At 43.3% G+C, this 26,017-nt stretch overlaps 1 protein-coding gene across 1 annotated transcript; it reads left to right on the forward strand.

Moving 5' to 3' along the window:
- On the forward strand, positions 1 to 26,017 carry rin1b (Ras and Rab interactor 1b). Its single transcript, XM_034105630.2, is given in 13 exon segments — positions 1 to 87; positions 10,846 to 10,989; positions 11,393 to 11,507; positions 11,739 to 11,811; positions 12,216 to 12,307; positions 13,750 to 13,919; positions 14,061 to 14,345; positions 14,893 to 15,448; positions 17,611 to 17,762; positions 17,764 to 17,920; positions 20,261 to 20,392; positions 21,713 to 21,882; positions 24,204 to 26,017. Coding segments are annotated over 13 exon segments (2,376 nt in total). The 5' UTR covers positions 1 to 81; the 3' UTR covers positions 24,528 to 26,017.

The following is a 26,017-nucleotide window of genomic DNA, read 5'->3' on the forward strand; positions in this document are numbered from 1 at the left end:
GTCAACAACAGTCGCTTTTTTTTTTTTACAAGTCACCGAGCAACAACATCTTTCTAATGGAGTCTGGTGTGTTTTCACTCGATGAATGTAAGTCAAATATTCCCTCTCACTTGGCTATATGTGTTCGGTTTTCAATAACTCCTCAGGGAAATACATACAAGCTCCTTTAACCGCTAAAGTAGCCATTGTTTTCGCTAGCATGATGCTAACTTTTCATACGGCGCAGGTAATGCTAGCTGTGGGTTTTAAAAGCTTTGTTGCTGAAAATAACCGTCAACAAAGTTGGTAAAAATAACTAAACAAAGTGAAGTTATGGGACGGATGACCAATATGTTAGCAGCAAGCATGTTAAAAGATGCTAGCTAACTGCGTCAGGTGATATTTCTCTCTGAGTATCCCTTTTTACGTGATTTAATATATAATTAATAAAGAAAATTGATAATATTCATATGATTGCATGTCTGTAACTTTCAAATATTTCTAAAGGCACATGATATTGTTTGCAGAAAAGTGGGAAAATCCCTGTCAAAGTGTTGATGCTTTCACTAGGTGGCGCCAAATACAGATTTATTTTAAATTCTACGTTTTATTTAATTTAGTTCCTTCTTTAAACATTTTAAATAAAGATAATGTTCCATAGAAACATTTGTTTTGCCAAGTAGGGTACATGGCATTTTGCTATTTTGGTGCAAAACTAAAAACTGCAAAAGTAAAGAATCATATATAGAAAATAGAAATGTACAATGAAGAATTTATAAAATAATTTGTGAAAAAAATGATTTCTTTAATGCTGTAACGTTTTTGATAAGCGAAGTTTAGGAATAATAGGCAATAATACAACATTACTATAGGGGCTTTGCAATCACTCAATATTATTTCTCATCAAAATTATTTCTTGTTGTTTAAACTGAATGTGAAAATATGTTGAAGTGTTGAAGACAGTGTAATCTATTCACGGAGAAAGATTTTATGACATCGTGAAGAATAAGCCCTCTCTCTTTTACACAAAAACACATGCTGGTCTGACAGAACTATTTGTGATAATGCCCCCTTCTGAATCAGCGCACCATTTAACTGAAATGCTTCTAAAATTATGAATATTCACAGTTATGCTAACAGGCCATCTTCTCTCCTACGGTCCCAGTGTTACTTGTGACTCACGCTGATGCCTTTGTACGACTTCATCAGAAACACACACACTCAGAAACACACAGCTCTCACTTCCTTGTCACTGCTCTCGAATGCCATCATACGGCACTTTTACAGCAGGCTTCAAAACGGACACCTGTCATCAGTCAGCAGGCGCTCGGTGCCCACTGTTGCCCCCTGCGGATACTTATAGCCCACTGCAATTATTCCGTTCCATTAGTCATCCTACGCATGCACTGATGGGCTGCTGGCTATACTTAGTCAACGTCATGGTCACTTTCACAGTCTGATGCATGAAGATGAGATGAATAATAATAAGTACACCGTTGTTGCTTTGTTGCCTTTTTTGGACACTGTGTTTATGAGGAAACGAGCACTGCTCATTGTGTGGTCAACTTATATGTAGCATGTTGGTATGTTAGAGAAATGTGCTCTATAACGTCTACGTTTCTGTATAGAGTGGTGCAGATCTTTGTAGACCGGAAGCTAGCATAGATTTCTTCATTGGATTTTGGAAAATAAGCTCTGTGGTATACACACGTCTATTATGTCTTCTTAAATGTCTCGTTCATCAGGATGGTCTCCAGATATAAACACCGCTTTTCTAAAGGTTGAATCATAAGTCAATTTCTAGAAGTTAATAGTTAGCGCTACAAAGTAATCACACAAGACTTAATGTCATCGCGAATGGTGGACAAATATCTCCTGCTCTCTCTTGCCTGTGTGTGCCAGAGAGTAAACGTTTGTACAAAGTTACCGTCTCCAGCATTGTTGACAGTTTAGAAACTTTATTTTGTCATGGGCTGAAACAGATCACTGGATCGGTTCGCAACCGAGTGTGAAGCGGCTGGGATGAGGATCAGCACCTCCAAATCTGAGGCCATGGTTCTCAGCAGGAAACCGATGGACTGTCCACTCCAAGTAGGGAATGAGTCCTTACCCCAAGTGAAGGAGTTCAAGTATCTCGGGGTCTTGTTCTCGAGTGAGGGAACAATGGAGCGTGAGATGGGCCGGAGAATCGGAGCAGCGGGAGCGGTACTGCAGTCGCTTTACCGCACCGTTGTGACGAAAAGAGAGCTGAGCCAGAAGGCAAAGCTCTCTGTCTACCGGGCCATCTTCGTTCCTACCCTCACCTATGGTCATGAAGGATGGGTCATGACCGAAAGAACGAGATCGCGGATACAAGCGGCCGAGATGGGTTTTCTCCGCAGGGTGGCTGGCGTCTCCCTTAGGGATAAGGTGAGAAGTTCGGTCATCAAGGATGGACTCGGAGTTAGACTCGCTCCTCCTTCGCGTCGAAAGGAGCCAGCTGAGGTGGTTCGGGCACCTAGTTAGGATGCCACCTGGGCGCCTCCCTAGGGAGGTGTTCCAGGCACGTCCAGCTGGGAAGAGACCAAGGGGTAGACCTAGGACCAGGTGGAGGGATTATATCTCTTCGCTGCCTGGGAGCGCCTTGGGACCCCCAGTCAGAGCTGGTTGATGTCGCCAGGGAAAAGGAAGTTTGGGGCTCTCTGCTGGAACTGCTACCCCCGCGACCCGACCACGGATAAGCGGGAGAAGATGGATGGATGGATGGATGGATGGGCTGAAACAGTTTTAGTAAAGTTTGCATTATTACTTCCCACTGGAGATTTCCGTTGTTCCTGTTTGCCATCGTTAGGAGTGAAATGTCTTTGCCTAGTTTTAGTTTGAAAGGTTTTCAGACAGTATGGTATTTCATTGTGACATACTTGTATGAGTAGTAACAATTTAATGTAGTCACAAAAGTAAAATTAGGAAAATACACCCTGAAAGTAAAGTAAAACCATTGAAAAGTAGGGAGATTGTGGATTTGTCTGGGCTAAATATTACTGTAGACATGACACAATATCAAGGTAAGATGAAAGTGTCATAATTATCCTGACTCAGGTGATATAATACATTTCTGACAATATAAGAATATCAAAACAAGAAAAAACATGTATTCATTTATATTGGCTGGGTATCTTCTCTGCTAGCTGCCTGCCTGCTTCTCATAATTCCCAGATGGAAATACCGTATGTGGGAGGTGACAGGGAGCAAAGTGCACCACATCGATATCAGTCATTACATTTGTGTGGCTGGAGGTAACATTGGTGGAGAAAGATGTTGTGAAGACTGTGATGCACCTTGGATGATGAGGAGATGTGTGTGTGTGTGTGTGTGTGTGTGTGTGTGTGTGTGTGTGTGTGTGTGTGTGTGTGTGTGTGTGTGTGTGTGTGTGTGTGTGTGTGTGTGTGTGTGTGTGTGTGTGTGTGTGTGTGTGTGTGTGTGTGTGTGTGTGTGTGTGTGTGTGTGTGTGTGTGTGTGTGTGTGTGTGTGTGTGTGTGTGTGTGTGTGGCGGTATCAGCTCATTGTGGGGTGGGGGTGTGAGATGTTTCAAGATTCAGTTTCCTCCTCTTCCTCCCTCCGCTGCCGTCTCAAGAGCCTCTAAGTGTCTCTGGACTTATTTGGTTAGGTGCCGTGGATAACCGTCCAAATGTAATGACCACTCCGGATGATTTATCACTCACGTGTTTTATTGCAGCTGGAATTGAGTTTATGAGAACACATCAACCATAAACATCTTTAGACTCAATATCGTTGGACTAATGATCAGAAATATTCCTTGAAGAGGCAGAGGTACTAATTTCTCCTCTGGCTGTATCCTCGAAAGACCACAATGCATTGCAGCGAGATATTGTTGTAGGTGTAAAGGGCAGGGCATTGTTTTCTTCCCTTGAACCCTGCTCTCTTTTGCTCGTACTATCGCTACCATTATGGCTTCATACGCCTACACTATATACTGAATACAAGTGCATGTGCATGTAGAGCAGGGGCCACCAACCTTTTTTAGGATGAGGGCTACAAGCAAGAACGTGATTGGTCGATATTCATAGTGGGGGTGGGGGGAGGAGGGGTGTTAGATAGATATAGAGTTATAGTAAGTAGATAGAGTTCGCTATGATTTAGATTTCGTTTATGCATGGGGTAGATTCTTTTAATTACATTTCCTTTTTTTTGGTGTGTATTTTATACATTTCGGATTTTCTTGGCGAGCTATTGCGGGCGACTGAGTGCCCGCGGGCACCGTGTTGGCTACCCCTGATGTAGAGGCTGCTGAAATTACTTATGGGAAACGTAAGAAATAGCTCGTGCAAAATCACTATAACTAACTGATTGTTGAGCCTTTTAGAAAGACTGATACGATGCATTCTATTGTTATAATTTAACTTCAAATGTATATTTAGTTTCACCTCCGTTAAATGTAGCAACTTATTAAAGTTCATTTGATAGTTTTATTCCTCAAAGTGGTCTATTGTAGTCTTTATTTGTTTACTTCAAAGACTCACCTATTTATGTATGTGAAAGGGACATTATAGTACTCTCTGTTGTCGTCCATTGCATTTTATACCGATAGACCATAGTGTTTAACGTTTAACCCATTGAGACTCTTTAAGCCCAATTTTCCTTTCCCATGCACTTTGCAAGTGTGTGAAGTTGCATGATTGAGAACCCTCCACTCCACTTCACACACCACCTCACTCTGGATAAGAGAGTTCTTCTGAGCTGTAGGTGGTTCTCCTTGCAACATGAGACCATGTCCTCCCCTCATAGAGTGGTGCAGTCCCAGCACCAGTGCTAAGCTAAATGCGGCTATTATTCGGAGTGATGACATTTAGTCTGGTCATTAGCCACTTGTTAGCAACCTGCCATTAATACAACATGTAAACGCTTCAGACGTTTAACATTAGGGTATGTAGTGACTTGTTTGATGTTGTACGGCAAAACGGAAAAATCTCGTAAGATTGTTTTAGTCACAGACCTTATTTTGGGAATCCAACCAAAAACACAGGAGCTCGGAAACTCGTTTTCAGGTTAAAGGCGAATTCCTGCTCCTGTCCTCTGCTTCCCACGACAAAGCTGTCATTAGGAAACGTCTGAATATGGCACAAAGCGTTGAGATTGAAACCATTGTTCCCTTGGGTGTCTCACTGTTCTTACCCGAACCAGATGGGGAACTGGTCTGGAGGTGGATGAATCTGGACGTCATGGTGCACCAGGCTGAGCAGCTGCTCGCCGTCAGTGATCTCTTTCATCCTACACTGTTCTCCTAAATCCTGTGTTTTTCAAATCAAATCAAGTTTTATTTTTTGCACATTTATAAACGATTTTTGTTCGAGCCAAAGTGCTGTACATATAATAAAATTAGCCTACAGTAGAGACACTTTACAGCAAATACAACAACACAGATTGTTCAGAATATCAGTATGACAATACGACACCCTCTGTCCTTAGACCCTCTGTCCTTAGACCCTCTGTCCTTAGACCCTCACATCGTACAAGGAAAAACTTCCGGAGAAAACCCACAGTTTAAAGGGGAACATGGGAGAAACCTCAGGGAGAGCAACAGAGGAGGGATCCCTCTCCCAGGACGGACGGACGTGCAATAGATGCCGTGTGTAAATCCAAGAGATAATACATTTGACAGCATATAGACCGAATGTTAGGAAATGCATGCGTCTGTAATAAGAAGATGAATCCACGAGGATGTCAGCTACAGTCCTGAGGAAGCCATCAGGGAAGCAGCAAGACGAGACCCAAGGCAGGACCGCAGAGACAGGTTCAGCCACGACCCGAAGTCCACGACTTAATCCAGAACTCTGGATAGAGGATCCAAGACACAGGACTACAGCAAGAGGATCAGCCTCGACTCCGGACCCCGGCGTAGATATAGATACAAAACAAGAAAAAAGATTTGGCTGGGTTAATCGGAACAAGAGAAAACACAGACACAGACAGAGAAGGAACAGGTCATTGGATACAAGTTATTCTTGATGACCCTCTAGAAAGATCTCATAAACTTCCCCACTCAATCTATCAAGACCCGAGCAGTTCTATTAGAAGTCCAAGGTAAAGGCACAGGCCGGCGCATACCGCTCATGGAAACCCTCACCATATGAACTCTGACCCCTCAAGTGTACAAGTGAAGAGACACCATGTGTCAGCTCCTTTTTAGAATAGTATTTCTTCTCTTCTCAGAGAAACAAGGGTATGAAAAGAACAGCCAGGAGGAGAGGCAGAACGTGACTACGTAAATGCACTCTCCTAAATATTAAACGAGTAAGAGGTGAAGAAACACAAAGCCAGAAATTGAAAAGAAAAGGCACCATCATGCTTCCCTTTTTGTCATCCTCCTCTTCAGCTTCTTCTTCAATTCAACTTCAGCTTCACCTCCAGCCCTAAAAGACTACTTTTGTCTTAAATAGCTTCAAGTCAAGGAATTGTTGTCAAGAAAAAGCGTGTACACATCAAATGAACAGATGCATGACACTGGTCTGAGGAAGACTGGTGTGGATTTTGATATTTGTTGCATTTTTGGGGAGTTTTACCCTTTTTTTGGAGTTGTTTCACTCGCTTTGAGGTCATTTAGAGTCCTATGTAGTTGTTATGTGAATTTGTGTGTCTCTTTCTAGTCATTTTGAGTCTCTTTGTGGTCATTTAGCCTCCCTGTAGTTACCTTGTTTCTCTGTGTGGTTGTTTTATATTTATTTTTAGGAATTGAGTCCCTCCCTAGTTGTTCCTAGGCCACAGGGGGCCCCTGACGTTTAGGGCCACTGTTCCCAATAGACCCCTTTCAGTAATACATCTTTTCTTGGGCTAAAGGAATCTACAGGAAACTGGTATGCAACACTGATACCTGGAGCACCTGCTATGTTTTCTCAGATCTGCTAAAAAAACAAATATTCTGTGCTTGAGTCACTGCATCAAATCCGTCACCACTCGCTCAGCCAGCCAGTCCTTCTGTCCAGTTAAGCATCTCTTTCCAGCTCAAATATATTCTGTTTTTCTCTCGCAGTCAGTCATCATTTGCACAATAGAATCTGATGTTGCCTTTCCAAAATACCCATTAGCACTCTGCTGATTTTTGGCAGTGCAAATGCTCACTCCAGATGTGCCGGCACCAGCCCATTCCCACTCTACGTAGCCTTTCTCCCAGACGTCATTTAGGGTTTTCCGAAACTCTTTTCATCGGCTTAACTCCTCCAGAAGCATCAGACTTCTGGTTTGCGCTGCTGCTGCCCTCGGGTGCAGAATCACCGTGTTAGATATACAGTGCGTCTCCTCTTGCTTATTACATCTCCAGTCTGCCTGCTTGAACTCCAGCGCTGCAGGCCCACTGAAGTTATGATTTCCTTACCCAGCTTACATTTTCCGTCCCATCTTTTTATTCTCTCTTTTCATCATTATAGCTTTTATCTGGTGTTCTCTCTGTGTGGCTCTCTTTCTCTGAGGGAATTGCATAAGTCTTTTCTCTGTGTGTGGGCAGCGTTGCGTTTTATGTAAGGCGGACATGGAAATGGCTAGCGATAACACAAGGGTCTTGCTCTGTATTCTGTGTGTGTGTGTGTGTGTGTGTGTGTGTGTGTGTGTGTGTGTGTGTGTGTGTGTGTGTGTGTGTGTGTGTGTGTGTGTGTGTGTGTGTGTGTGTGTGTGTGTGTGTGTGTGTGTGTGTGTGTGTGTGTGTGTGTGTGTGTGTGTGTGTGTGTGTGTGTGTGTGTGTGTGTGTGTGTGTGTGTGTGTGTGTGTGTGTGTGTGTGTGTGTGTGGTGGTTGGCTCCAGATAACACAATAGGGTGATTCTGCAGGCCCACTCGCACGGAAATATATATTTTTTTACACACACCTTGAAATTAATCATATTTTTCCTAATATGAAGATGGTGATACATGTTGTGATTATGCGTCTCTTTTGAAGTCGAACGTGATCACACTCATAAGTCTGCTGTTTATTTGCCGGAATAAAAAAATATATATTTGCATCAATATTTACTGAAGTTTTACTTATTTTAAGTTGAGGATGGTGGATTTTGACCGCTAAAATTGTGTCACTCCCATTTGATTAACTGTGGCTAATAAGTGTAAATGAATGCTAATGCAAAATCAAGCAAAATAATATTTTTAACTGACTCATTTGAAACCTAAAAAAGGGTGCTCAATATGCACGGAGACTAGGGCTGCTCGATTATAGCAAAAATCATAATCCCGATTATTTGTCAATAATTGGTCAATAATCAGGATTATTAAAAACGATTATCCATTTACAAACATGTGAACTGTATGTTTTTAACAGTTGATTACCCTGAACCTTAAGTATAATTCAACTAGAAAAACTATTAAAAAAATTATAAAAAATAAAATAATCGTTTAATTCCGATTATGGTGTTTTCATAATCGTTGCAAGCCAAAATCGTAATTGCGATTAAAATAGGATTAATGGAGCAGCCCTAACGGAGACTGCATACATTTCGTAATGTATGTATCGTGACACCCAGTGCTGCTTCTTATGCATTACACTCAGCTGAACTATGAGTTTATGTAAAGAATAATAACTGGCTATTGTTGAAAAGCCCAGATTTATGCTAATCTGGGAGAAGCACAAACTGGGGCAAAGTTATTAGAGGAAGTTAGCCAGGCAGGCATGCTTACGTTTTGTAGCTTATGCTAGATGTGTAGCTTACGTTTTGACTTGTAAGCTCTTTCCGAACCAGGTGTTTCTGTCATATTAGTCCCATGCTCACTGTGTCTGCATGAGGAGAGACTCAGAGTTTGAATCGCCCGTCCTGTGTTACAGTTGCTAAACTATCAGACTTTACTCTTGGTGGATTTAGCTCACTGTCTATTCTGCTCATTTTTAAACTGATTAAAAAAGTTCTCCCAGTTTCCTCCAAAGCCTTCCGGCTGCAGGAACAAACCTGTTTTATGTAACACCGAGTCCCTCCTTTGATTGATGTCTGCTGTACTTGAATCCTAACCCCTCTAATGCTATTTACCGCTACCTGCTAATGGCCCCTTCAGAGTGCAGACTGGCACACCGATAACCCGCTTCCCCTCGAGGGGGGACAGTTATGTAATAAGTGGCAGGAGGTGATGAAAAATGTGAAATATTCAAATGTGTTATTGAGAGTAAACACCATTCATAAGGCTTCCTCTCAAGCCTCAGAAAAAAGCTGCTGCATCAGATTTTTAGCAGTCGTTGCTCAGAAACTCGGAGGAAGCGCACAAAATGTTAATGGCATAATTATTTATTTTTCATAAATAAGAAAATCCTATTAATAAAAACACCTTTGCACCCTGGTCACCTTTTTTTAGATACTGTATCCAACCTGTCAGAGAAAGGGTGTTTCACTGAGTGGGAATGCCTGGTAGGATGTGTAGGCCCGGGTTTCTATGGCAACCATCTGCTGCTACGCTCACGAGCGTTCGCCGGCAGCCCACACAGTGTGACATCCAGCAGAAAGCCAATCTGAGAGAGAAAGTAAATCTGTGATTGAATGTTAACACGAAAGGACCAGGAATAATAAGGCCACAGTTCAAACTGAGTGGTTGGAGCACAAGCCTGAAGCCAAGGCGCATTTTATCCAGAATATCAAATTCTTTCAGGACTCTGTTGAGTTTCCTGCTGTTATAGTAAAGACAGAAGGGGGGAGGAGGTGTGTAGCATACAACACACTTCCATAATAGATGAACAGAAGGATGTAAAGCTGCTTTCAAATGTGTTGGAACACAAGTTTGGTAAAGGATAAGTAAGTTGAAACCACTTTTAGAGAACAGGTACAAAGTTAAGATGCCAGCCGTCAACCACAACTTCCTTGTTTAAAGGGGCTAGCTAACCCTAATGTTCTAAGTGCTTTAATGTTCCCATACTGCTGGTGCTGCAGCTTAATAATAATAATAAAAAACAGCCAAAAATCTGCATTTGTGTAACAATATCTGCCTTTTAACTGAGAAGAACAACGTTACATCAAGACGTTTTACTGAAACTGAATCTGACGAGTCAGATTTGTAGTAATGTAGTCACGGTCTGATAGGATTTCATATACAAAAGAACTCTAGATGACGCAATGATATGGTATGCGTCTTAACCATTCAGATAAGGGGGCTTAATGGATGCCTCCTCGACATACTCAACTAAAAACAGATGTGTAACGACCACAAAGACACACAAACAATAACAAAAGAGAAACTAAACAACTGTAAAGTCTGTGAGTGATCCCATTATGTGCTTGTCTGCTTCTCCATCCACCGCTATAATAGAACTGGGGCCAACAGCCAGATGTGTGTGTGTGTGTGTGTGTGTGTGTGTGTGTGTGTGTGTGTGTGTGTGTGTGTGTGTGTGTGTGTGTGTGTGTGTGTGTGTGTGTGTGTGTGTGTGTGTGTGTGTGTGTGTGTGTGTGTGTGTGTGTGTGTGTGTGTGTGTGTGTGCGTGCGTGCGCGCGTGCGTGTGCGTGTGTGCGCGCATGCGTGTGCGTGTGTAGGCACCTGAAACCACCAGTCTATTGTGAACACACACTTTCTTACTCTTAAGTACACTTGTGTAGTGCAGAGGATTCACTTCAACTTTAGGGGCCACGCTCTGGGAACAGCTCCTAATCTGGGCGAACTGCACTCGCACACTTAACGTCAGACTGCGTATGCATTACTCAGTGCCGCCTAAAGACAACCCATTGACAAAAACAAAGCGTGACTAAGAGCTTGTGGAGGACAATGTATTCAGTGTGAAATGCACACATTGCAGAGCTTATCTTCTTAACAACACTGAATACAATGTGGTGTTGTTTTTGTGGGAATGGATGTTTCGAATCTGACCAAAAATACTAATGTTATTGCTGAGTGATAACGATGTGGATGTGTTTCAGATGCAGGAGACGGGCGGTTCCCATCGCGGCTCTCAGAGGGCGTTCAGTGTCCTGGACCGGCTGCTGCTCACACACCCTGTGTGGCTGCAGCTGTCACTCAACCAGGACTCCGCCCTCTACATCCTGCTCAGAGAGCCTGTCGGGGTACGTCAATTATTTTAATGTTATAAGAGTAAAGGAATACATTTGAATTAGTCAGAATCAGGATACTTTATTTATCCTGAGGGAAATCATAAAACTGGTATTGAAGAGTTGAGATCCTTATCTCAGGGTTGTAATTTCCTCAAACTCAAAGTTCATGTTAATTAAAGACACTTAAAATGGAATAGTTTAACATTTTGTCGAAAAACTATTATTTTATTCTATTTTTTTTGTCACAAACTAAAGCTTCTTTGCGGTTTTGACATTACACCATAGCTCATATTCATTGTTTCCCCTTTGCTTTTGTTCTGACTACATTGCTGTTCACCCTCTGTGCCTCCTCCAGAAAAACATAACAAAAGATATTTGTAACCTCCCGTGCGTTACGTTTTGTTTCTGCTTACAGACCTTTTTGGTGCGTAAATGCAGCTTCAGCCAGAGGAAGGTGCTGTGTTTGAGAGCGACGGGGGACAACAGTGCCTCCTCTGTTAAGGAGTGCTTCATCTGTGAGGAGGACTCCAGTGAGTATAAAACAAGCTACATTAACGTGAATTATCCACCTGTGAGCGGCGCACAAAACGCATTTCTCTACTCGTCGATTTTGTTTTAGCACCGCTCATTCACTCACTGGGTGAAGTGGTGCGGGACACAGGGGATCGGTACTTCAAATCATTTGCCAAATGTCCTGTTAGATTTAAAGTCTCCCACTACCTCCACAGCTGTCAATCAAACTCTGTCTCTTCTATAACCAGCATTCGCCTTGGAGAGCTCGGCGCTCACCTTCCCTGACCTGTGTCGCCTGGTGGCCTTCTACTGTATCAGCAGGTGATGTTTTATTTGAACTAAAACACAGTATGGTCCAAAGAATGTGACTTATTGCTTTGTTTCACCCCTTTTCCCGGCAGCACAATGATATATCAGTCAACATCGTGCTTTCACATTTAAAACAGCTCAAAGCAGCCAATCAGAAATCCCTTATTTGTCCCACAGCAGGTATACACTGTTAGAGCAAAGGGGACAGTGCAGATTAAAAGGGAAATACAATCAGTAGACCAACATATTAAATTAAGAGGCAAGCAAACGTTCAAATACGTACACATCCTAGGTACACATTTAAATACATTATAAAAGTACGTGTCCAAATCATTTTTGCCACCTGATGTCGTTCAGCGTGCACGTTCTGGAAGATCCGTGGCCACACACATACTGAGAGTTTCTATTATTTCCAGAGATGTGTTGCCCTTCCCGCTGCAGCTACCAGAGGCCATCTTGAAAGCAGCGACACACAGGCAGCTGGAGAACATCTCACACATGGGACAAGGTACAGGACGAAGACCTCTCGTTCTTTTTCAACCAAACGTATTAAATACTTAACTCTGATGTTCCGTTTTTAGCATTTAGTTCAAAGCAATCAAATGCTAGTCCCACATTTCACTAATCTGTGTGTTACTTTCACATTGCTATTGTTTTAAAGCTTAACTACTTTACTTTGTCTTTGCTCTAAAAAACAATAGATATTTCACTAGATTATCCCTTTAACTGTGCTAGCATACGAGCTTTATGCTAGCAATGCGGGTTTAAGGTGGTGAAGTTAACATACTTGCTAAAAATTAGTCATGTTGATGTTTAGTTTGAACATTTAGCTCAAATGCTAGCCTCACAGAGCTGCTAGCATGGCTACTATCACCTGGCCTGCCAACTACCAAGAAGAGACTCTTCCAAATGTGTTTACAGTAGATTACCTATGAGGCAAGACATCATTTTAAAATGTCCACCATCTGATCGTGAGGATGCAGTGAAAGTCCTCTGTGACAGCTCCTCCTCAGCAGCGTATTGCAAGTGTGATAAACTAAAGGAATGAGTGCAAGAACTGACTGCCAGCTTGCATCTATTTTAACATGGAAACATGTACTGAGCAGCAGCAGTGAGCGAGGCGTGACTTCGGTTTGGCTAAAATTGACACCAGTTAGACGCAGTATGTGTCCCCGACTGCAGCTCGGAGATAAAACACTTTTCTCACTGTGGTTCTGCAGGTTCAGTCTGCTGTAGTCAGATACACCTACATTGCACATATGTAAGTGCTTGTTTGTGGTTCGTTTGACTACAGGTTTTTGTAAAATGACAAAAAGTTGTCAGGTTTGGGGAAAATAGGACCGAGTGCAGTTTAAAGGCAAGGTAACAAAAAGTGAGCTTTATTAATAAAAAAAAAAGCCGATGACAAAAGAAAACAAGATACCAATTAACATTAACAAAACTGGGGAGCACGACAGACAGGAACAGACGTACAGGCGGGAACAGGCAGGAGACATGGACTAGCAAAGACGTGAAGGACACGGTAGCATGGACATGGAAAGACATGGAGCACAGGGGAAGACTAAATACACAGAAGGGTAATCCCAGGACAAGACACAGCTGGTAGGGGAGGCAGAAACACAAGGGCAACAGGTGAACACAACCAGACAACCAGACACAGCAGGGAAACTAACGACAGGAAGTCAGATCAGACGAGACACAAGGGGGAAAACATTTCAAAATAAAAGGTGGAAAATGAAAACATAAATCCAAAAGTAATCTGAAACGAGGTTAAGTCATTAACGAGAGACATAGAGATGCTATGTGTACCATTTCAACACAAGTGAATAATTAGAAGCCTAATTTAGTACATATTGACACAATTGCTGCAACGAATACAAAATTATTGGAGTTTTTTGTTGGTATTTGTGCACTCCTTAAAAGTACTAAACCCATCTTCTTCCTGACTAGACTTCTGGAGCCCCCCGTCTGCTTCAGAGATCCAAAACGGACCGGTGGACTCGGGTGCAGCAACGAGCGGCAGCCAGAGTCAGCAGGACCGCTTCACCCTGCTGACCCACGGGAGGCCCGGGAAACTCTGCTTCATCAACCCTCTCTTCCTGCAGCTGGAGTTTAACAAGGTCAGTAACTCTGTAAATCCATTCCAAGGGATCGAACCCATCCTCCTATATGACTGCTACTGTTTGCCTTGCACTGCACTTTAACTCCTCGATAAATAAACCACTGGCTCTGATATATAAATACATTGTTCTCTTCGACAGCAGCCACAACTCATTAAGCACAGTGCCTCCAATAAACGGCACCGCTTCAAGCGCAGCATGCGTCTCCGGCTCTCCGAGTCCTCCATGAATCTGTCCCTGGAGGGGGTCGGCTCCTACTCGCCCCCCTCGTCCCTGGAGCTGCCCGGCGGCTCGGAGAGGCTGCAGAAGGCCGGAGCCAACCCGCAGAGAAAAGTCCATCCTGGGGCGGGAGTCCTGAGGAGAACCCCCGCCGTGTCCACGGGGTCTGCAGAGGAAGAGGACGTGGTGTCTGTCTACGTGCCAAAAGTAATACGTGTTAGCATCTTGAGTTTTCGTGTTTGAGTTTGGATAATCCTCTTACAGTCTCACGTTTACCCATTTTCTCAACTCATCTAAAGTCTATCAAAGAGCTAGAAATAACCCACCACAAAATCCCATTATATTGTCGTTGCAACTTAAAATCCGTTTCTGTCTAGATTGATGAGTAAGACAATATTCCCATGGTAATCCTCCTATAGATCTTGAATGCTTGCAAGCATGCTCCTTCTAACAAGTAAGCATCCTACTGTACAGTGATAAACACAGAACCTTTAAAGGTGGCACAAAAATGTCTTGTGCACATTCAAACACAAGCACTACAAACTGAAGGGGCTTTCCACCAGGGGGTGACCTGCCGTCCCAAGGTCAGTTTCGATCTCTTCCCACTCACTTTAATCTTGCAGTATTAAAACATCTTTTTATCAAGGATTACAACACCTAAGGATTACTTTTCTCAATGGTTACATCTCACACCGTTAACCCAACCATTTCCGTTCCATGATGCTGTTCAATGATCGTTTCTGTCCTGGTCCAGACGTCTGCGAAGGTGGAGGATCCTCTGCAGCCGAAGCAGTCGGCCAAAGCCCAGGGGCCGGGCATCGAGGTGGCGGTTCTGGCTCTGGAGCGCCGCCCGGCTCCGTGCCTGGCCGAGCTGGACAGCAGCAGCTCCTTCAGCAGCATGGACGAGGACAGTGACTCAGACTCAGATCCCGAGAGCATGGCCCGAGCCCAAACTGACGCCTACCATCGGCCGCCGCTCGTTCGCTCTCGAGGCCGCGGCGGGCTGCACCGCATGAGCGAGGCGTTCGTGTGTTTCTTCGCTCCAGATAAGCGGCTGACGCGCCTGGTGGAGGAGCTGTCCAGAGACCGGCGCTCCACCTTCGGGGCCATGGTGCAGGACTTCCTCCTGGCGCAGAGAGAAGTGCTCAAATCCCTGGCTTCCTCTCCTTCGGCCACTTCCTCTGCCCGTGTGAGCTCCGTGCAGATGCTGCAGGGTCTGCGCCTCTTCCTGTCCCAGGCGAAGTGCTGCCTGCTGGACAGCGGAGAACTGGAGCCGCCTATCGAAACCCTGGTGCCGGAGAACGAGAAAGGTGAACACACTCAGCTGGGAAATGTGCGAATGCAAATATTGCTAAATCAAGGAGAAACACATTGTATTAGACTCTAATGTAAATACATATCATTATTGATCAAGAAGAGATGGCCCACCACATATCAACAAGTACTCGCCTTGTGACAACCTGATTGGTTCATACGGAATTTGAACATCTTTAAATAACACGTTGTTTTTGTTGAAAAAATGTGACACAAAAAAGCGGCACTATGAGAGAAACACTGATTGAATAGAGCGCGCTGCCAGAGGACGCCGGTCTATGGAAACAGACAGGCGGCCTTTTCTCTCAGCCAGTGAAAGGCACCGTCAACACAAAGTAGTTTTCTCGTGGGAAGGGGGGGCAGAGCCTCTTTCACTCGAGCTCATATTGTCTCTGATATCTAGAAAGTATTAGGAAAGCCCCGCATCCATCACATCACACCACTCGTGTGCGTCTTCCCCTTTACTGTAAAGACATGGCGCCGCACTACAGCAAGGATTCCAGTCAGATCTTTTGACACACTCCTCTGCGTGGGTTTCTCTCTTTGTGTGTGTTCGCAGGTGTGTATATGTGTGATGCTTGCTTTGCAGTGCAGAGGCTTCAGGGGGAGAGGGCTCGGCCGCTGCCTTCCCTCCTTCCCTCCTTCCCTCCTGATTCTGATTTATCTCGCACTGCGTCGGTGGGAGGCATTTGCATTTATTTTTTCTCCCCCTCGTTTATCATAAAAAGATATCACAGTCCCACGCTCACTTGAAGAGCAGCACGATTCAGGGGAGGGAGGGAGGGATGGAAATAGGCAGGATACTTTGTAATCAGTTACACATCTATGAGCACTAACACAATCACATTACATGTAATCTGTTACTCTAGTAAAAGAGAGAGGGATGCTGGGAGGTAGAGAAACAGATTATGGAGGGTGTGGATGAATAATCACAGGAGGGGTGAAATAGTGAGGTAGATGGGGGCAGGGCGGGGGGGATTATCCAGGAGGGAAGCATGAGGGATGGAGGGCAGGAGAGGAGAGTGGAAAACAGCGAGCACTGGAGATTTGTTACCCACTTAGTCAGGACTGCCCACTATCTGCAGGAAAATCAGTGTGTGTGTGTGTGTGTGTGTGTGTGTGTGTGTGTGTGTGTGTGTGTGTGTGTGTGTGTGTGTGTGTGTGTGTGTGTGTGTGTGTGTGTGTGTGTGTGTGTGTGTGTGTGTGTGTGTGTGTGTGTGTGTGTGTGTGTGTGTTTCCACGTGGGAGAGCATGCATGTGTAACATTGTCCACAAGCTTTGTCTATTACGTCTCACTGTTGTCAGGCCAGAAATAAAATGGTATCTCCGGATTGTCAGCCTCTCGGGTGGAGGGAAAAAATAACTTTGTGTTTTAGCCTGGCGGTGCATTTCTGAACGTAAGCAACGAGGATTTAAAGGAGTAGTTTAACATTTTGAGGGAATACGGTTATGTGCTTACTCTCCGAGAGGGAACAGATTGACATACACACTGTGTGGAGGAGCCAGGAGGAGAATAGCTTAGCAGAAACAGACTGCAAACCAAAAGTGGAGGAAACAAAATAATGTATTTACTTTACTTGGATAGCAAAAACAAAAACACCGATACAATCTAATACAACAAATCTGCTAAAATTATTACTTTTCTTACTTTGTTAATTCAACTTTTTAACGCCATACATTTTTTGTTATTGTTTTGAAATTGCAAACAAATGTCAGGTCGAGCTGCATGTTTCGAGTAACAAGCTCAATTAATTTCACAAATGAATGTGAAGTGTGATGGTGATGCCTTTTTAGAAATAAAAGTCCTAAGAATAAAGTGATGGACAAATCATACATACTGTAAACCCACTTTATGGTTATAAAAGTACCAATAATAATAATATATAGTATTTTCTATTTGCATGCTTTGTTCCTGTATTGATAATAGAGGTGGGGTTTGGTGTCTCGTCAGACAAAATACAATTCCATTTTCATTATTCATTTATCACAATAATTCAAAAGCCACATACCTTTCTGGGCCTCTTGCCAGTGCCTCAAGATATTTCTCTACCTGCAAATCACTACATAAGTGAAATACAACACTCTACAGTAAAACAAAGCCACACGGCAGTAATGTTTTTAGTTTTAACCCAACAATGTCCTCCCCCTCTGTCCTCAGACCTGGCTCTGGAGCGGGCCATGTTCTCCTGTGTGCTGCGGCCCCTCAGGTCCCACCTGGAGAAGGCTCTGGTTGCGTTGCACACCCAGGACAGCAGCAGCCAGCGGCTCGCCCAGAACATGATCCGCCTGAAGGGGGACGTGGCCATGGAAGCGGCTGGGCGTGCGGACGGGCGTCCCCGACAGCCGCGAGGTGGAGCGGGTGAAGCAGAAGCTGCACCTGATGCAGAGGACGCACTCGCCCATCGACAAGGTGCTGCTGCTGCTGCAGGTCTGCAAGTGCGTCCAGAAGGCCATGGGATCCCTCCATGGTGAGACCACATGCATCGGTTTTCTACGATATACTTTATTGTCCGTTCCAGTCAGACATTTCTCTTCCATCACAGCAGCTCCATATGCAACATAAACAAGGACGAATATTAAAGAGGCCCGAGTCTGCTTTTTGGATTTGTCTTCTTCCTGTTGTGTGTTATAAAGGTTTGTGTGCATGTAAATGGGATGCAAAGGATAACATCCCAGAACTTCACATCAGAGGGACTTTTCTTTCCCCGCCTCCATTGGACTCTTACATATACATATATACTGATTTCCAAAAAAAAATCTTTAGAAAAGTCATATTTTAAACGTGTCAATTCGACCTAAACACCATATAAGGGTTAACAAAACATTACAGTCACTAACGAAAATGTTCAGGACTTCATGATGGACTGGTGCTCTAGTATGAGGGGCCGTACACGCACATACATTCTCCTTATACATACATACACTTTCACTCTCACACACATATATTCTCCTTATACATACATACACTTTCACTCTCACACACATACATTCTCCTTATACATACATACACTTTCACTCTCACACACATACATTCTCCTTATACATACATACATTTCACTCTCACACACATACATTCTCCTTATACATACATACACTTTCACTCTCACACACATATATTCTCCTTATACATACATACATTTTCACTCTCACACACATATATTCTCCTTATACTGTACATACATACATTTTCACTCTCACACACATATATTCTCCTTATACATACATATATTTTCACTCTCACACATATATTCTCCTTATACATACATATATTTTCACTCTCACACATATATTCTCCTTATACATACATACACTTTCACTCACACACATATATTCTCCTTATACATACATACATTTTCACTCTCACACACATACATTCTCCTTATACATACATACATTTTCACTCTCACACACATATATTCTCCTTATACATACATACACTTTCACTCTTACACACATATATTCTCCTTATACATACATATATTTTCACTCTCACACATATATTCTCCTTATACATACATACACTTTCACTCTCACACACATATATTCTCCTTATACTGTACATACATACATTTTCACTCTCACACACATATATTCTCCTTATACATACATACACTTTCACTCTTACACACATATATTCTCCTTATACATACATATATTTTCACTCTCACACATATATTCTCCTTATACATACATACACTTTCACTCTCACACACATACATTCTCCTTATACATACATACACTTTCACTCTTACACACATATATTCTCCTTATACATACATATATTTTCACTCTCACACATATATTCTCCTTATACATACATACACTTTCACTCTCACACACATATATTCTCCTTATACATACATATATTTTCACTCTCACACATATATTCTCCTTATACATACATATATTTTCACTCTCACACATATATTCTCCTTATACATACATATATTTTCACTCTCACACACATATATTCTCCTTATACATACATACACTTTCACTCTCACACACATATATTCTCCTTATACATATATACACTTTCACTCTCACACACATATATTCTCCTTTTACATACATATATTTTCACTCTCACACACATATATTCTCCTTATACATACATACATTTTCACTCTCACACACGTGTATATATATATTGTCACTCACACATTCATGCATTTTGTTCTCATATTCATATATTTTAATGCTCATATTTATACATTTAGCTCTCATGCACATTCATTCAATGTTTACATTTAATATTATAAATAATATATGCATGTATGAAGACAATGTATGTATGCAAGAGAAGAATGTATGCATGTATGAAGACAATATATGTATGTGTGAGAGAAAGTATGGTTGAAACGGAAGGCAGGTCATTATCGCGCTGTGATTGGCTCAGAAGGTCGAGCGGGGCGGGCTCATGTTCAGAACTTCGGATTCAAATCATCATGACGGAGGGAGATGAATCCATGTATCTACGGACCATTTGTTTTTCTTTATTCAACTACTTTCAACTATCTTGGCAAAGTTGAGAGTCTGGTCACTTTTAAAAGCTCCACACTTCAGACGCACTGTCTACGTGTGAGCTGAGGCACGGCCTGTCTGCTTTTCAGCACGACCTGCTGATCAGAAATGCAACATCGTGTCAGTAAAATATTCACGGTTTTGTAACTTACAAATCTGACATTCTCAAAATCTAAAATTAAAGTTGAGAAAAACACACATTTAAATTTCCCCTGCTGATAAAAAACAAAAAACACTGCCTACGTTTAAACTGTGCTTAAGTCAATTTTCCTGTTTTTTTCCAGGACAGGAAGTGAGCTGGGATGACTTCCTGCCGTCGCTGTCTTATGTGATTGTGGAGTGTAACAAGCCCCACATCCTGATAGAGGTGGAGTACATGATGGAGCTGCTGGAGCCCTCCTGGCTGGGAGGAGAGGGTACGACCTGAGCTCTGAACGCTGTAGTCCCAAAGCTGTGCTGTGCTTTGATTGGTTAAACCAGTAACAATCATTCTGTCGAAAAGAAAGGATTACCATCTCCTTTTAGTCATAATACATCTCAACATGATTTTTCTATATTTTCTTTAATGTTGGAACAAACTCACATACACATCTTGTTGCCATATTTAATTTTAATTTATTATTATTTATTATTATTTTATTATTATTATTTATTATTTAAATATTTATTTATTTATTTATTATTATTATTTATTATTATATTATTAATTAATTTATTATCTTAATTGAGATTTTCTTTCCATCAACCAGCAAATTAAATATATTATTAATACCGCTCTGCAATCTAAGACAGACTCGATAGATAAGGGGCTTCTTATAGACTGTTCTGGGGACAGATTGCGTCACGAACTTGGAAACACAAGGTATTGGACTCAAATGCACGACCCAGCAGACAGAGGTGAAGTATGAGGAAGATACTTTATTTCCAAAAAACAGGATCGACACTCTAAAGGAGGTGACAAAAAGGCTCAAAAAGGCACAAGGAAAATCGCTCACTAAGTGAGGAACACAACTTACAAAATAACTGACAGCATAAATCAGGCTTGAAACAAGGTGAGTAATCGCAGGCACGCTGACTACCTGCATCGGGACGGGACGAGCTGACACAGAACAAGGGGAGACTGGGGAATTCAAACAAGGGGCTGGCGCTGATGAGCACGGGAGACACACGAGGGGAGGGATCTAAGGAACCTGGAGTGAAGCATAACAAGTGAGGGTCAAAATAAAACAGGAAGTGGGAGACAATATGAAAATGAACCAAACATGAAACATGACTAAACTCAACACTTTGACGGGACACAACGATTGGTCCAATTGAACTTCTGTCCTCTCTTTGCACCTGTACACGCCTCTGCTAGGCCTGGAGTGTTTGGCTCACCTCTACCAGTGACTAATCAGATTTTGGTTGTCACATCTCTTACTATATTTCACTTGTTAGACGCTTTTATCCAAAGTGACTTACATACTCAATACAATCCCCACAGGAGCACTTTGGGGTGAAGTGTCTCAGGGACACAACGACATGCTGACTGCAGCGGGGTTTGAACCTGTGCTCCCCTGATCCGAACACCTACACACAACCCACTGCGCCACACGCCTCCACTTATAACTCCATCTTTGTTTTTCCTGTCCCTTTTTAAATTCTTAATAAGAAAGCAAAGTCTGTGTTCAGTGTCCTACACATTAGTCGACTCCTCATACCTACATGAGGCTTAGTCGTATACTTGTTGTGTGCAGGTGGGTACTACCTGACCAGTGTGTATGCCAGCCTGTGTCTGATCCAGAGTCTGGAGCGGGACCAGCCGTTCTCCGGCTGCCTGACAGCGGAGGCCGAGGGCGCTCTGAAGGAGTGGAGCTGCAGGAGGAGCCGGGACGCCCAGAGGCAGAAGGAGAGCCAGCAGAGCCAGGTACTCTTCCAGACATTCCTGTTGTATATTATCATAGGAGCACACCATGGTTACGGTGTGTGTGGTTGGCTCAGTACGCTGCTTTGTCACAGGTAAAGCTGATTGATGTTCCGTTTAGGAACTCCTCCTTATTATGTACTGAAACAATTCTATGGGATATTATCCAGTGCACCGTGTCGAAGCTTCACAACATGAAGAAAAAATGAAGAAGTAAGACTTTGTTATGTGAAATATTAAATGGTAAATGGGCTGCATTTAAATGGCGCTTTTCCAGTCTACAACCCCTCAAAGTGCTTAACATACACAAGTCACACCATACGGGCAGGGGCTGCTGTGCAATGGCCCCTGCTCATCACTCACTTGTGGTTAAGTATCTTGCTCAAGGGTACATGTTGACTGCAGGGGCTGGGATCTAACCCCCAACCTTCTTTGACAACAACATTACCTTCCAGCCACAGTCGCTCCATATTAAAAACACATGTAAAGCTTGAAATGTTCTATCACTCACTGTAAATAGGCACCTAAACTAGAAAATAAACTACTTGTTCAATTGTTAGAGGTCTTTACAGATAGGAAAATAAAAGCTGAGTTTCTACTTAAGTTTTCATTTAATAAAATAGTTTCTATATTTAAAAACTTTCACATTTTCTGAAACAAAGATAACGTCAACCTGTCGTTTTAGTTAGTGAGCAACTAGTTATCGCTGAAATCTGTGAAGTTTGATTCGTAACTTTGTGACGAGTCTTGACAGCTTGCATTTTCAAAGATTTGCTGTGTTCCTAGCTGCAAAGTCCTGATGTCTGAACTTCAGGTTATAATAATAATAATAAAAAAACATCCGGCAGACACTAAGAATCATCAACAAACCGTTTGTACATTTCATGAAGCCTGTCACAAACATGGAGATAATCCCCCAAAGCGGTCAGACTGTACATAAATTACACTGATGGCGACGCACTGATCATCAACAGATTATCCTACATCTGCAGCGATGGCATGTGGAGTTGAACAATCCACCTATATTGGATTTTTAGAGTCTATTGCTGCTTGAAAAGTCAAAGGCCAAATGTTCTGGATGTCACGCAGAGGTGAATATCTCCAGTGGAACAGAAGGTCATTCATAAAAATACAACACCTGGATTTCCCTTCGTTGGCGTGCAATCACAAATTCATTTTCAGGGATTAGTTTTTAGTCGTTTTTAGAGGTAATCCACCGGCGCCGGATTCCCACACGACATGCACTATAGTGCGCACACGTCTTCCCTGCACTCTCCTCTGATCAGTCAGATCGGATGCCACGGGGCATTGTCATCCACAGCGTTTGTGTCTCGTCACGTGGTTCCTCTCCTGGCTTCAAATAGCCGATCTAACTCACCCGGCAGCCAGATTTCCCACTGACACAGGCGGGGATCAGTGAGCCAAGTGCTATGAAGAAGTGGGCGGTCAGATAACATGAAATTTATTGAGCTGCATCTACCCATCGAAGCAGGCAAACACAATATGCACACGGACAGCGAGGAGCTCAGTGACTCTGTAAGTTTTCACCACGGCAGACCTGTGGATTCTAATTGCTTGTTGTATTTGGGAATCTGTCCGTGTGTGTGTGTTTGTGCGTGTGTGTGTGTGTGTGTGTGTGTGCGTGTGTGTGTTTGTGTGTGTGCGTGTGTGTGTGGCAGAGAAGAGGATTCTCACTGGTTTCTTAATGTTTGGTTAAATAGGATTAAGTTCTGTGTGTGTGTGTGTGTGTGTGTGTGTGTGTGTGTGTGTGTGTGTGTGTGTGTGTGTGTGTGTGTGTGTGTGTGTGTGTGTGTTGTGTGTGTGTGTGTGTGTGTGTGTGTGTGTGTGCGTGTGTGACGTGAGGGCGTCTGTAGGTGGCTGTGTGTCTGGCGTTATGTAACGGCTCAGGTAATGCACTGTTGCCGCTACGTGTTTGAAGATTGTTGAGACTTCTTTTAGTTGTGTCGCTTTCTGTTTTTTAAATGGCAAAAAGTTTGCGCTGGAAAACTTCGGCAGGACACGAGGGGAGAGCGGGCTTTATGGATTATGTTCGGGGAGTTTGGACGAGTGGATTTATTTGGGAGTTTGTCAGAGAAAGGTGATTTCCCTGCAAAGCTCTTGGACCGCTGGTTGTGTGTGTGGGAAGCTTTTGTTCCAGAGAGCATTTCTTCTATGAGCATGATTTGGGCTCATTTATCACAGTGGATTATAGACCTGCGGCTCCGTCTCTCTCCTCCCCCTCTTCTGCCCTCCCTCCATAAGCCTCTTGACCTCTGTTTTGCATGACCACAGTATATATTAACTCTTTTCCCCCCCCCCCGCAGCGGTGCGTTCGGATACTGTTCCAGGACGGGGAGCGGAGCGCCGTGCGGACGTTGCAGTGGAGCGCCGGGGAAACCAGCCAAGCGTTGGCCCAGCTGTGCGCCTCCACCTTCGCTGTGTCCGACCCGCAGCTATACACCCTGTACTGGCGCAGCGGCGGGGAGATGAGGCCCCTGCCCCCCCAAGCGCAGCCCCAGGACCTGGCCAGCCACAGCGAGGGGGGGCCGTCGCTCTCCTACCTGAGGACCGACCACGACTTCAGCAAGATGCGGCGGCTCACCAGAGGTGGCGCCGTGGACCTGAGCGAGTCGGTGTGTGAGGAGTGAGTGGGAGGGGAAGGAGGGAGGAGGAGGGGGAGGATGGAGATGGAGATGGATGCTTGCTCTCGCTTTTTCTCTCTCTTTCTCCCTCTCGTTCTGTCTCTTTTCTCTCCGGGCGGTGTGCGGTGTCTCGTCGTGGGTCACGACTCGTTGTGAATCACTTCAGCCGTCAGACTCGGAGCAGAACCTTTAACGGTAAACTCTTTCCTCCAGAGCGGAGCGGCGCAGCGACGTTAGGACAACAGTCGTACCACTCAGAGTGGCTGCTGGTGTAAAGGAGTGTGTACTACTATTTGTGTGACATGGAAAGTGTGTAATAAATGGATTTGGTTGTTATTTTGAAACATGAACCCAGGGTTATACCGTGAAGGGATTACATCATTGAAAAACGTGAGGAGGCTCAAATCCAAAGACAAATTCTGTGAGACTACTGTTGCCTGGAAACAAACTCACTTCCTGTACGTCAAGAGATGGTGATGTGACTATCTCACTGTATAGTTCTGGGTGAAATCTAAACAAGACACTTGGATGTTTTATTACTTGTGTGTGTAAAAGTCTGCAGATCCTCGGATGGAGTGTTTAAAGGGTTTGGAGATGCAAACGTGTCTGTGCCCCTGGAATACAGTTTGACGTGTTACAGCCAAGACCAAACCTCAATACCAAAGTGACAAAACACACATAGGTAGGACGTTTTGTGATTAAAAAAAGGTGTTTACTTTGAAAGGAATCGGGTGTAGAAGCTCGAAGGAAGCTTTAAATCAGTGGTTATTTTTAGGATCACCCACAGAGACGATATTATTTTTAGCTTTTTTGAGAAAAGGCGCTCACTTTCCTTGCTCACGTATTAAGTGTTTTTGGCTGCTGGAGTAATGGGCGAGTAGGAGGGAAGTGATAGAGCTCTGTTTTTAAACCATGTGAGAAAAAAGGCAACCTGCGACATATTTACTGAATGACTCGCGAATGTATCAAAATCTTGTTTCCTTGTTGGACTTTAATCCTTAATCACAGCTGCGTTACGGTTCACTGCTTCTGCAGTTTTCTCTCTTTGCCGTACTGTAAGATAACACACCACGTTACAACAATAAACCTGTGGGTGACCTGTCGAATGTAAATGTGAACGTCACCAGCTTCTGGCGACTCCTGCTGCAAGTCATCCCCATCCACTGACTGTTCATCCCTGATTATCATATTGTGTATTTTAAACCTTTGAATTGTTCAATTTGTTAGGTAGATATCAAACCTAAGTATGGATTTGCGACATATCTGGAGATCATTTGGAGAACTACAGTATGATGTGTTTTCTGAAACATTATTGCATGCTTTTTCTTTCATTTAACGTGAAGGTTCTGCGAATGTGGCGTGTGTGCGCGTGAAGCATGTGTTCATTGTGAGAGCTCACTGTTTATTTTCTCAGTGTGAAAACACATTACTGTATTTTGTCAGGTATCTCAGTATCGCAATAAAAAATTGCAATATCTGTTCACAGTGTTGTTACA

This window comes from Pseudochaenichthys georgianus, chromosome 18 (assembly GCF_902827115.2).
Source record: "Pseudochaenichthys georgianus chromosome 18, fPseGeo1.2, whole genome shotgun sequence".
NCBI classification, from domain to species: domain Eukaryota; kingdom Metazoa; phylum Chordata; class Actinopteri; order Perciformes; family Channichthyidae; genus Pseudochaenichthys; species Pseudochaenichthys georgianus.